The following is a 12,386-nucleotide window of genomic DNA, read 5'->3' as shown; positions in this document are numbered from 1 at the left end:
TCATTTCTGAACAGTTAGGAAAAGAAAAAAAACCCCACAAATTCTCTGAACATACTTCTTGAGGCTAAAGCTCTGTTTATGGGACAGGGAAGAAGAGGTAACCAAAATGCTTGGCAATAGTAATGAAATGGAACAAAAGGGGTCTTTGAGCACTGAAAGCTACTTACAGCAGTCTATAAGAGACAGGTCTTATAAGGAAATGGTTAAAAATCTCATTAAGTCAAAGTTTCTTGGGCAAGTTTTTGACACCAATTTTAAAACAATACAGCAGACCATTGCAACATGATAAAATATACACTCAGCTAGTCTCTTTAAGATTTGATAATCAAATACAAATTACTTAAGAGTAAAATGAGTGGATTAAAAAAACCCCAACCCTCTTCCCACCTCCACATAACTTGTTTACTGATGTTATTAATCAAATAGGTGCTTTCAATTTTTAGATTAAAGTTTCCATTTAAAGCCTTCCAGAGAGCAGAACAGTATATAATTGTACAGTCAAGTCAAATTTAAATTTTTCTTGTAAGAAAATAAATACAAACAGCCATCAGTAACAAGCATTATGGCCTACTGAAATATGATACACAATAGCTTTTCAATAAAAAGAAATATTGTTTTCAGTGTCAATGAAGTCTCACTGACAAATAGCTAAAATCAGAATGATGACCACATGGAAACTTCTTCAGCACCAAGAGTTTCCAATGCCCTCAATGCTGAATCTGAAAGCAGACTATTCGCAGTTCACGCAGGCCTCTTCAGAAAATAACAATAATAAAATAGCATTTACTGCCATCTGCATAAAGTGTGAAAACCTCTAATACATGAGACACTTCCTCACAGAGAACTAAGCTTTCAGGAAAATGACAGATATGAAATCCATCCTTCTTAATGGGATGTCTGATTAGCAGTGACTGAAGAAACTGAAGGGCTTTGATGAATGAAAATAAAACATGAAGTGACTAACTACCAAAGAGCATAGTGTGATTTGGTTCAACATTCATAAAAGTCATCCCAATCAATTCAGTATACAAAATAAAGGACCTTGTCAGAAACTGCTACTTTAAAACCCCAGTCTTAAGATATTAATTGCTGGGAAAAGTCACTGGGTTCAGGAAGCTCACTAGAAATACTGAAGAGTCATCTTAAAGAACCTGCCTTTTATTCAATGCATTAAAAAATTGGGGTGGTTTCTCTCTCTTCCTCTCCACATTGTGCATCCGTACAAGAACTTTAAGTGAACTAATGTGAGGAATGAGACAACTCTTGGTTCTTAATTAAAATAATTAAGAACAATTTATTAAAAGAACAATCAGCAAAAAAAAAAAAAAAATCCAAGTACAAACTAATTATAAAGCCAAAAAAAAAAAAAAACCAAAAACCGGGTCTGCAGTGATTAGAGACCTTGTTGGCCGAACCGGCTCAGAAGTCCCAAGGCAGAGACCTTACAATGCTGGGGTGACTTCAGCTAGCCCAAAGTCAGAATGGTTAAATTGCCTCTTGAAAGAGGTAGAGGCCTGTGCTCCCAGCGTTGGGCTTCCCCGGCAGCTAATCAGAGGTGAAAATGGCCCCTCTGATCTGGTGTCCAGCAGTTTTATAAAGTCTGGGTCCCGCCCATGACCGCCCACTGTCCAGCCTCCATGGTCCTGGATGATTGGTGGTGTCTTGAGGTGAGGTAATCTCAGTCTGCCAATGGCTCGCTGCTGTCTAAGGGAAAGATGTCATCGGCTCCAAAGGCAGGAAAAGTCCTCATTAAAATTCCAGGTTGCCATGGTGCTGAGTTGCAGGCCAACGGCCAGGTTCTAAAAATAGCTCCCTGTCAGTTAGAAGGTCTACTTTTTGGCAAAGCTCAAAACTCACTTAAAACTTACAAAGGTTAAGAACACTTGGTAAAAGGTCTAAAATTGGGTTATAAGTATTTCAGAGAACTCTTAAAAACAGGGTAATTAACTTGGACACATACAGGAATTAAGACATTGTGGGTTTTTACAATTTTTAGGGACTAAAGAGGGGAACAAACTTGTGGAACTTAATATTAACAAAGGATTTTTAACGAGGAATTATGTAAAACACTCTTTAACCAACTAATCAGGGGAATAACTTTGGAACTTAATAACTCTCAACTGGGTTGATGGGTAATTTGAATAAACAATAATTAAACAATTAACAATTAAAAGTTGAAAACACTTTGATGCCATGAAGATTTTTGCCTTTTCTTTTATACCCCTGTTATACCTTTTTACAGCTTCCGTATTCCTAGTGCTTTTTGCCTACATTCTTGGACTTGTTTGTTAAGCTAAGAGACTAAACATTTTAGAAGCTTCGTAGCTAGGGATCAGTGTGCCCCAGACCCCAAGGTCCTCTCCAGAACATATTCTGTAAACCAAGATAGAACCATCCAGGGGAAGGTTCCTTGGGGAGGGGGGGGGCTCACTTGAACCTCTCATTGGGGAATCTTTGATAGATATGCTAATTAGTAAAGCCTATAATGTTATACCCAATGTTGGGAGGGACACGGGAAGAAAGACAGAGACACAGGGAAAGACTTGGTGGGGTACATCTCGATGCATATGACCTGGACGTGTACACCTAAGGATCCTTAAAAATAAATACCAAGGTAAAATCCCTTTTCCCCTTCTAACCGTGTATGCCTCTTGATTTTAAGACCAGGAAAAGGCATCACTTCATATGCAAAGGCCAACACTCCATTTCATATATGACAACTAATCTAACATTAATGTTTTCTATTTAAAGTGCAAGTAATTATATTCAACAATTGAGACTTCCTGTTAGTTTTTTTAAGAAATATTCCATTGCACCCTATGAAACCAAGGGATATGTTAATGACAATGATGTCTTTGATGGGTTGCTTGACAATAGAATCGCCTTGTTGGGGTTTGGGGCTGGACATGGTTTGGGGGCCACAGACCTAGGGGGAGGTTACTGATAACGGACAAGAAGAATGCAGAATTTACAGACCAAAAGGACATTTGCCCAAGATAAGAAGAAACTAACAAAGCAAACTCATCAACTGTACTGAAATCAGGTCCAACTGGGTAAAAGGTAATTCTGTCAGGAGGACATCACAACCACCAAATGACCCCCAATTCAAATGAAAGAGCCCCAAGCATGCGCAGTAGCTAATAACGAATTACAAAATACCTTGTGCAATCAGCCCTTTTATGAGTAATCAATAGTAGAGTAGTAAACATTGAATATGTAGTAGATAGGTGGAATATATTAGATTAACATCGTATAAATAATTATCATCTTCTCTGCTCTGTGTGCTAGCTTTGTGGATTTACCACCCAGCACCCACCTTTGTGCAAATATGAAATAAACAAATACCTCGTCTCTGTGTGTGATTGTCTTACTGCACACCAGGTGACAAATCCCACTTTTAGAGACAACAACAAGAGCCTGGAAAAATGTAGAAAATTGCTAAAAAAGAACTTCTCTCTCATGATGCTAGTTCATAGCACAGCCCTATGCTTTGTTCTACAATCATTGAAGAGCCTATACGTACAAGATACATCATCCTCACTCCCCAGTAAGTCATAAATCTCTTTTTTTTTTCATTCAAGTCAGCAGTAGGATGCTACACAATTAACTATAGTGGAAAAGTGTTATCAAAGGAATTTCCTATAAAGTTGAAATGATCACCTGATCAAATTCACCACTTCTATAAATCTCTTGGATTGCTCTGACAGAGCAAAATATCAGAGAATTAGGAAGAAAAAAATAATCCACAGCTAAACATATAATGCTGCATCTTCCAAGAATGGGGAAAAATATTTCAAAAATAAATTAAATTACCAAGATCAATACTTCAAAATGGTCCATGTTCTTGACCAAGTTAATTCACAAATACCAGAATGAGACCTATTTCCTTTCAAGCAAAAAAAAAAAAAAATTAATAACAACACTACTGAGTATTTAATATAAGATTTTATGTATTAGACTTCAGCAGATTAAGGGGAAAAGTAGAAGGCTGACAAACATGACATTTCGAAGAGGTGAAGGAAAATTGATACTTTTATTTGGAAAGATCATAATGCTGAATTAGAAAAAGGAGAGTTTATATGATTTATAGTGTATATACACATGTACATATACATATAGATGTCTATATATTCTGTTTACTGTTGAACATCAACAGAACTACAAGTTCATATCTATTAGAAATAAACATGCCCAGCAAAGGCAATGGGATTACAAATATTACAGTAAATCTCTTAACTTGAATGCCCTTTTTTAAAAATAAATAAAATTATGCATACAGAAGAGAACACAACTTCATCGTACTCTGCAAACACATGCTTGACTAAGTAAAAATATTTTGTGTGTATGCTGAATATTTGCAATACAGAATAAGAGAGAAAACAGGCTACAATTCTACACAATGCAACATACAACTTTGTTTCATCACATTGCTTTACCTGGCAATGCACACTTGCAGCCCAGAAAGCCAACTGTATCCTGGGCTGCATCAAAAGGAGTATGGCCAGCAGAGTGAGGGAGGTGATTCTGCCCCTCTACTCTGCTCTTGTGAGACCCCATCTGGAGCACTGCATCCAGCTCTGGGGTCCCCAGCACAGGAAGGACATAGGCCTGTTGGAGAGAGTCCAGAGGAGGACCATGAAGGTGATCAGAGGGCTGGAACACCTCTCCTATGAAGACAGGCTGAGAGAGCTGAGGCTGTCCAGCCTGGAGAAAAGAAGACATCGTGGAGACCTTATAGCAACCTTTCAGTATCTAAAGGGGGCCTACAAGAAGGCTGGACTTATTGCAAGAGCATGTAGTGACAGGACAAGGGGGAATAGGTTCAAAGTGAAAAAAGGTAGGTTTAGATTAGATGTTAGGAAGAAATTCTTTACTGTGAGGGTGGTGAGGCACTGAAACAGGTTGCCCAGAGAAGTTGTGGATGCCCCATCCCTAGAAGTGTTCAAGGCCAGGCTGGATGGGACCCTGAGCAATCTGGTCTAGCGGAAGGTGTCCCTGCCCATGGCAGGGGGGTTGGAACTAGATGATCTTTAAGGTCCCTTCCAACCCAAACCATTCTATGATTCTGTCATCTATAAAAAAGTTAGGATAATACTCTTTTAATATTATACTATATATTATTCTTGAAACAAGAACTGTTGGCTTTTTAATTTAATTATGTGGTTCTGTACTAAGACTAGCAAATGGGTTCCCAGTCTCAATGAAAACTTTTACTTAAGTAACACAAATATTCTGGAATGACCAGAAGCTACCATGTCACCTTTCTCTTATTCCTCAGCACAAAATAAATTTAAAAGAGCAAATTATTATTTATTGTTCAGTAGTCGACACCCATGAAACCTTCAATTCACTAATTCAATTTATTTAATTAAGGTTTTCAGCTAGAAACCGGACTGAAAAAGTGAGTTTCCCACTGTTCCCTGAAGGTAATGAAATTCATGAGTTCTAAAATACATCAGAAGTTTAAAGCTGACTGGAATGACATGAATTTTTGTCTGATTTCATCTCTAATGTAAAAACCAAACTTCCTTTTAATTGAATTAAAAGAAAAAAATATTTTTAAAAAACTCTAAGCCTTACATCCTTAAATACCTAAGAAAAAAATAGGAGCAGAAAATAATTGTAACAAATTGCAGACATATATTGTAGCATCTTTTTGCTTGGGATACCTTATCTACCCATGCACTTGCCAATGAAACACTATTTTCTGACCTTATAACAATATTATTGAAATATATTTTCAGAGAGACAATAGAAAGCATGTTCTTACTGTTTCACAAGAAAGACATTAAATGCTTAATTTTTTTCCAAGGTAATAATTTGAAAGTCAGGTTAAATTTCCAGAACTATTTGACAAGGAAATGCATATTTCTAAAAGTTATGCATAAAAATTGTAAACAAAATCAAGAGTAAAATAAGTAATCACAATCCCACATCCTATTCTCTGAAAACTAAATTAATCATTTCGAACTGATGTTTACTGGATTTCCAAGTCAAACCCTGATGTGGTTCTGGATTATAATATTTTATGTGTATACACAGACTGGCAGATTTTTATACATAGGCACAAACATTATTTGCATACAAATGTCAAGCAAATATCTATTTCCCTTAAAATCTGTTATATAATTGAGTAAAGATAAAAGCAAAAGCTATAACAAAACTATATTAAGGCAGGAGAAAATGCAAAGAATAACAAGAAGGGCTTCTACAGGTTTATTAATCAGAAAAGGAAGGTCAAAGAAGGTGTACCCACCCCACCACCCAATAAATGACACTGGTAAACTGGTAACAACAGATGAGAAGGCTGAGGTACTCAACTTCTTTGCATCAGTTTTCAATGGCAACCTCTCTTTCCACACCTCTCGAGTGGATGGACAGCAGGATGGGGACTGGGGGAGCAAAGTCCCTCCCACTGTATGTAAAGATCAGGTTCATGACCACCTGAGAAACCTGAATGTACATAAGTCTATGGGAACCGATGAGATGCATCCCAGAGTCCTGAGGGAATTGGCTGATGTAGTTGCCAAGCCACTCTCTATGATATTTGAAAAGTCCTGGCAGTCAGGTGAAGTCCCAGGTGACTGGAAAAAAGGAGACATTGTACCCATCCCTGGAAGTGTTCAAGGCCAGATTTGATGTGGCCCTGAGCAACCTGGTCTAGTGAAAGGTGTTCCTGCCCATGGCAGGAGGGTTGGAACTAGATGATCTTTAAGGTCCCTTCCAACCCAAGCCACTCTATGATTCTATTCTATGATAAGTATCTTAAGTGTACTGTGGAACAAGTCCAAAATAAAAACCTAGAAAACTGTGCAAAAATCACCATAAATCTACTAGTGTTTAAAACTAGGTAAAGCTGTTTTACCTTGACATGAATGGATGCCTACTATACATACTTTATATATATGTCAAATCACATTTAATTTTTCTGAACGTTCCTCATCCAAATCTAGCTAAGTATAATCTAGTAACACATTAAAATGGACAAATACCATCTTCTTTTGCTAGTTTTTTTTTATAATGAAACTTTATTCCTGTCTTCTTTGTATTAAAATTGAAGTCTGAATGTGAATGACTCCCCCTGCCCCTTTCTGCTATTCCTATTTAATTTTCATATATATATATATATATATATATATATATATATATATATAATTGGTTTGAAAGGGCCGGTCTGCCATTCACTTCCTAGTACAACAGACGTGTTAAGAAAAAAATATTTCTTTTCCTCTTCTGTTCCATCTGCTTGGAAGAAACATTGAGGTTTGCAAAATAACAATATTATCTCTCATTTGAGCAGATCCCTTGCATGCAGTTGACATAATGAGGACAGCTACAATTTAGAGAAACGTGTAATGTCCGTTATTAACTTTCACTTACTGCAAACGTCCTATCGGAAACATTTCTAAGCACAGGGCAGGTACCGTTCCTCTGTTAACAGCTACGCTGACTTCTGCTCGAGTGGCCTTTTCTCGCGGGAGAAAACAGCCGTTCGAACAAAAAGAGCTGGTCTCGCCGGCATGCATTGCCCGAGTGGCGCGGCCGGCCTGCCAGACAGCCGGGCGGGGGTCAGGCCTGGGGCACTCCCGCCCGCCTGACCCCCTCCACTTGGGATGAATCCGAGCGAAAAGTGAGGCACAGAAAACAGGTTTTCGGGAAAACGGGGGAAACGAGACCTGCGCCTAGGAAGCGCTTCGGAGCAGCCTGCGAGCACGCGTCTTGTTAAGCTGTGACTCAGTGCCGACAGCCGCCACCGGGTGACTGCGGCTCTGACCGCCACCAGAACACAAAACTCGCCGTATTCCTACAGGCCGCTCCAGAGATACCGCGACTGCTCCCCTCCTCCGGACCGAGACCGCCATCTTAGGTCCAGGCATAGCCCCTTTCCCCTAACGTTCCTGCCCCATACAAAGGGGTGGGACCACGTGACAGACATCCCCACGTGCGGGAGATTGGTGCCCACACTCAAGATGGCACATAGGACCTTCTGCCTCTTCCTTTCCCTCCATCCTCTCGACCCCTCTAAGCCTCTTCCTCATCCTAAGTCTCTATTGCTCTGGAGGCCGACGCAGACCCTGCTTACTCCGGGGGATAGAGGCGCAGCTCCTCGATATCTCCCAGGAAGCTGAAGAGAGTCCGCATCTGCTCACTGGTCACTGCCGAGGAGAGGTTCGTGATCTGGATGACAGACGTGGGGCCCAAAGGGAAGCCTAGCGGCACCCCGATCCCTCCACTGCTCATCATGGCGGAGCCTGCACGACTGCTCCGCTCGCGACAGTGCCACACAGTCGGAGAGGCGGGCCCAACGACAGAGAGAAGCGCGTGGCGCCTGCCAGAGCGTCCTATTATGCGGGCGCTCTAGCGGCGGACTCGACTGCTCCCTGGAGGTGTTTCTGGGCGGGCAGCCGTTCTTCCCGTGCTAGCTGGGGCTCACGGTGGAGCAGGCACCCTCGCTCCGCGCCGACGGGACTCCGAGTTCCCCTGCAAGAAGGGAGGGGGAAAAAAAACCCTCTTCCCTCCGGTTTCCCAAGGAGCTACCCAGGACGCCGTTACCAGGGCGGGACCGCGTCCACCCCCTCCCCCGGCCTCCCTTCACACGCGCTACCTGCCCCAGGCTGCCAGGAGACTGGATCATAGATCCTGCGATGGGGAGGTCGCATAGCGGAGGAAGCAAGCACGACGGCCCGGACGCCCTACGCAGGGTGGTTAGATAGTTCCATCATACGTGGGGAAGGTGCAGCTGCGAGCGCCTGACTAATTCTTGCACGAACAGGGCCTGAGTACCTTGTTAACTGGTTTCCTTGTCCTTTAGCAAAGCAAAAGGCTTCTTATTTTAGAACTGGAATACCAGAGTCTAGGTACAAAACCTCATCTTTAATAGGTCATGTTTAGCTCTATTAATCGATTTGGCATGAAATTCATGGAATGCTCTGCCAGCAAATTAAAACATGCCCACAAGAAATGGAAGGGAAAATAGATTCCCCATTTAAATGCTCTTTTGGAAGCCAAGTTCAATAAGAGGCAGTTTAATTACCCTAGGGAGTAAACCCTTGAAAATTTGCTCTATGTTTAAACAAGAAGAGTTGTAATGGAATAAGTTGTTAATGGTTTTGATGTCCAGGTGTTAGAAAGATAAATTGCTTGTCGGTAGAATTGCCTTGTTAAGGTTTACGGCTTGACATGCTTCAATGATCTCAGACCTAGGGGGAGGTTAACAAAGCTTGGTAAAAAGGATGTACCACTGATAGTGGACACAAAGAATGCAGTATTTATGGGCCGTAAGGACATTTGGCAGAACTCCCAAGATAAAGAAGAAATTAATAAACCCAACTCAGCAACTGTGCTGAAATCAGCACAGACTGGGTAAAAGGTAATTCTAGCAGGGGGAGATCGCCACCACCGACTCATGGACCACCAACCCAAAAGAAGAGAGACTGAGCATGCGGACTAATCAGCATGGAAAGGGAGAGAATCATTAACCAATAAAAGATAGAATTCTAATTAATAAGAGAACAATGTAACTTGTAGCCAATGAACACTAATTCCTTTGTTTGCTAAAATGTATAAATAGTTAAAAATTTTGATAGTCATCATGCTGGCTTTGTGCATTTGCCACCCAGCCCCCCTTTCTGCACAGGACTGTAAATAAATCAGCGTGTGGATTGGCCTCTTGTACACTGGGTGAAAGTGATGCCATGAAGATTTTTTGCCTTTTCTTTTATACCCCTGTTATACCTTTTTACAACTTCTGTATTTTTAGTGCTTTTTGCCTACATTCTTGGACTTGTTTGTCAAGCTAAGAGACTAAACATTTTAGAAGCTTCGTCGCTAGGGATCAGTGTGCCCCAGACCCCAAGGTCCTCTCCAGAACACATTCTGTAAACTAAGATAGAACCATCCAGGGGAGGGTTCCTTGGGGAAGGGGGCTCACTCGAGCCTCTCATTGGGGAATCTTTGAAAGATATGCTAATTAGTAAAACCTATAATGTTATCCCAGATCTTTTGGGGGGGCATTTTTGTGGGGTGCATTTCGGTGCATTTGACCTGGATGTGTGCACCTAAGGATCCTTAAAATAAATGCCAAGGTAAAATCCCTTTTTCCCTTCTAACCCTGTGTGACTCTTGATTTTAAGACCAGGAAAAGGCATCAAAAGGATCCATTTTGGGACAAATTTTGTTATAACTTGACTGGGAATTTATACCAATTAAATTGATTTTACCTGGAGTTACAGTTCAAGTTCTCTTTAAAAGTTAAATTGACTGGAGAAAATGAGACTGAGCACTATGCATGTGAGTGATCAGTATTAAGGATCTAACTGCAGTGTTGCTTAGGTGTTAAAGAACTGGCACTGAAAGACTTAAGGTTACAGACATTAATATTTTAGCTTTTAAAACCTTCCATACCCTAGACTTGAACTGACAAAATGGATTTTGAAGGTTGTTTGTGTTCAGCTTCACCTCCAAGTCCCTCCAAAATCCCCTGAGCCTGTGCTCCTAAACTTCATCTTTGTTTTGCTCTGATCCTTTTAAGTTCTTTTATGGATTATTCAAACAACTTGCAGTACACCAGAACAGAGCAAAGCCTATCCTAACAGCCCTTAATAGGATGCAGGGGGAGAAGTAAAATCAAGGCAGGCTTCCCCAGAAGACACTGTCATGGTTGGCCATCACCCATTGCTCCTCTCCTTGATGGAGCCCATCTGTGCTGTCTGGTCCCCTAAGGGAGCAGAATTATTTCCAGATCAAATTTTGACTCAGTAGCTCTTATATAAAGTAAAATAATTTTTAAAATATTTTTTCCCTGTATTGAGTAAAATATTTCTTCCCTTAGATTCTCTGTATCCTTCTTGCAAAATAATAGTGGGTGGTTCTCCACTGAAAAATTGCAACCTAATAGGTGAGAAAAAGGTTGAAAATTGCAGATGATTGAAGAGAGAATTAGAATGGCAGAAAGCCAGCAATTTTTACTATGCTACCATAACTACCACTATTATGGATAATTAAGTCTATGGCAAAGTAGATAATGTTAACAAAACTATTAGTATCACTACACACCACTATAAATTTAATTCTTGTTGTCTCAGAGTAACTGCTTTCTAATGAGGCACAGTGACTTTCATTAATGTATAGATTAGTTCTGCTGGTTTCTTGCTTTTATCTGTAAATTGTTTTTATCTGTAAATTCAGTATCCTGGGAAAGAACTTACCTTAAGAAATGTGTAACGTTGCTAAATTTTTTCAGTGCGTTGTACCATGATAACAGTCTTGAAATCAGTATTCAACCCATTGGATTGCTATTTTTTAACCTGGTTTAGGTGAGGATTTAGTAAGGACAGGGCACTAAAATCTCTGCTGACTGTTTTTTCTGTGGCAGCACAATCTGCCATTGAGCTTTCTAATAGGTTTATTATAGATCAGAAGCACTAATTCTCTCAGGTTGTGAATCCTCTTGATTACTAATTTTGTTACTTGTCTGGTGGAAAAATTGTTCTAGGAGCAGCATAACCGATGAAGTCCACTTTCTTATAGACTTGTATCCTACAAGCCTGTGCCTCGAGACCGCAGTCACCTTCACTGGGGTCCTTTGACCCCTTTTCCCACCCCAGGAGGTCCCAGCAGCTATAAATGCCATCAGCCTCACCACTTTTGATGCCTCTGAGTACCATTTACCAAGAGGCAGCTGATAGAGGAGCATGTTTTTGGTACTCAGCCCATATATCAGGCTCAGGAGTCACAGAATAATAAAATTGTTGGGATTGGGAGGAACCTTAAAGATCATTTCATTCCAACCCCCTTGCCATGGCCAGGGAACCTTCCATTAGACCAGCTTGCTCAGAGCTCCATTCAACTTGGCCTTGAACACTTCCAGGGATGGGGCAGCCACAGCTTCTTTGGGCAACCTGTACCAGTGTTTTACCACCCTCTGAGTAAAGAGCTGTTAACTTCCTGTTGAAGTCTTTTGATCAGTGAGGACACTGCACCCAAGAACTGATTTTCATTAAACTCGTGATAACTTCCTTTATTTGAGATCCTTAATCTCCTGACAAATTTGGTTAGAATTCACAAAAATGCAATAGCTGCCATAAAGGGTTTAAAAGACAGTCAGATGGGGTGATCAAAGTTAAAAATACAAAATGGAATAAACTGCCATGAAAGATGAATTCATACTGGGGTTTTGATCTAGGGCTTACATTCTTGGGTTTAAAAACTTTTACCATTTTTGTGTCTGGTCATTCCAGTAGCCAATGAAATCTTTAATTTTGTGCTCAGTTTCTCTTTAGGACCAAGTAGGGTCAGTGCTTCAGTCTCCTGCAGTTTAGAAGCAGTGGTAATTTCACCTCTAAAAACCAATGGACCCAGGAGGGCAGATTACAAGAAGCCTTCTG

The 12,386-nt window shown here is 40.6% G+C and overlaps 1 protein-coding gene across 2 annotated transcripts in view; it reads right to left on the bottom strand.

Moving 5' to 3' along the window:
* The window catches only part of LOC309584569 (uncharacterized protein), an 81,992-nt gene extending 73,742 nt beyond the window's left edge, over nucleotides 1-8,250 (bottom strand). For both annotated transcript variants that reach the window (XM_082300650.1, XM_082300651.1), the window contains exon 1: nucleotides 8,084-8,250. In XM_082300650.1, the coding sequence (XP_082156776.1) occupies nucleotides 8,084-8,244 (161 nt within the window). In that variant the 5' untranslated portion in view covers nucleotides 8,245-8,250. The remainder of the gene's footprint in view (nucleotides 1-8,083) is intronic.
* Nucleotides 8,251-12,386: the final 4,136 nt, after the last annotated feature.

The sequence above is a fragment of the Coloeus monedula genome (assembly GCF_965178545.1).
Source record: "Coloeus monedula genome assembly, chromosome: W".
In the NCBI taxonomy this organism is placed as follows: domain Eukaryota; kingdom Metazoa; phylum Chordata; class Aves; order Passeriformes; family Corvidae; genus Coloeus; species Coloeus monedula.
Note: the sequence above shows the minus strand (reverse complement) of the source record. Positions and strands in the feature narration are given on the sequence as shown.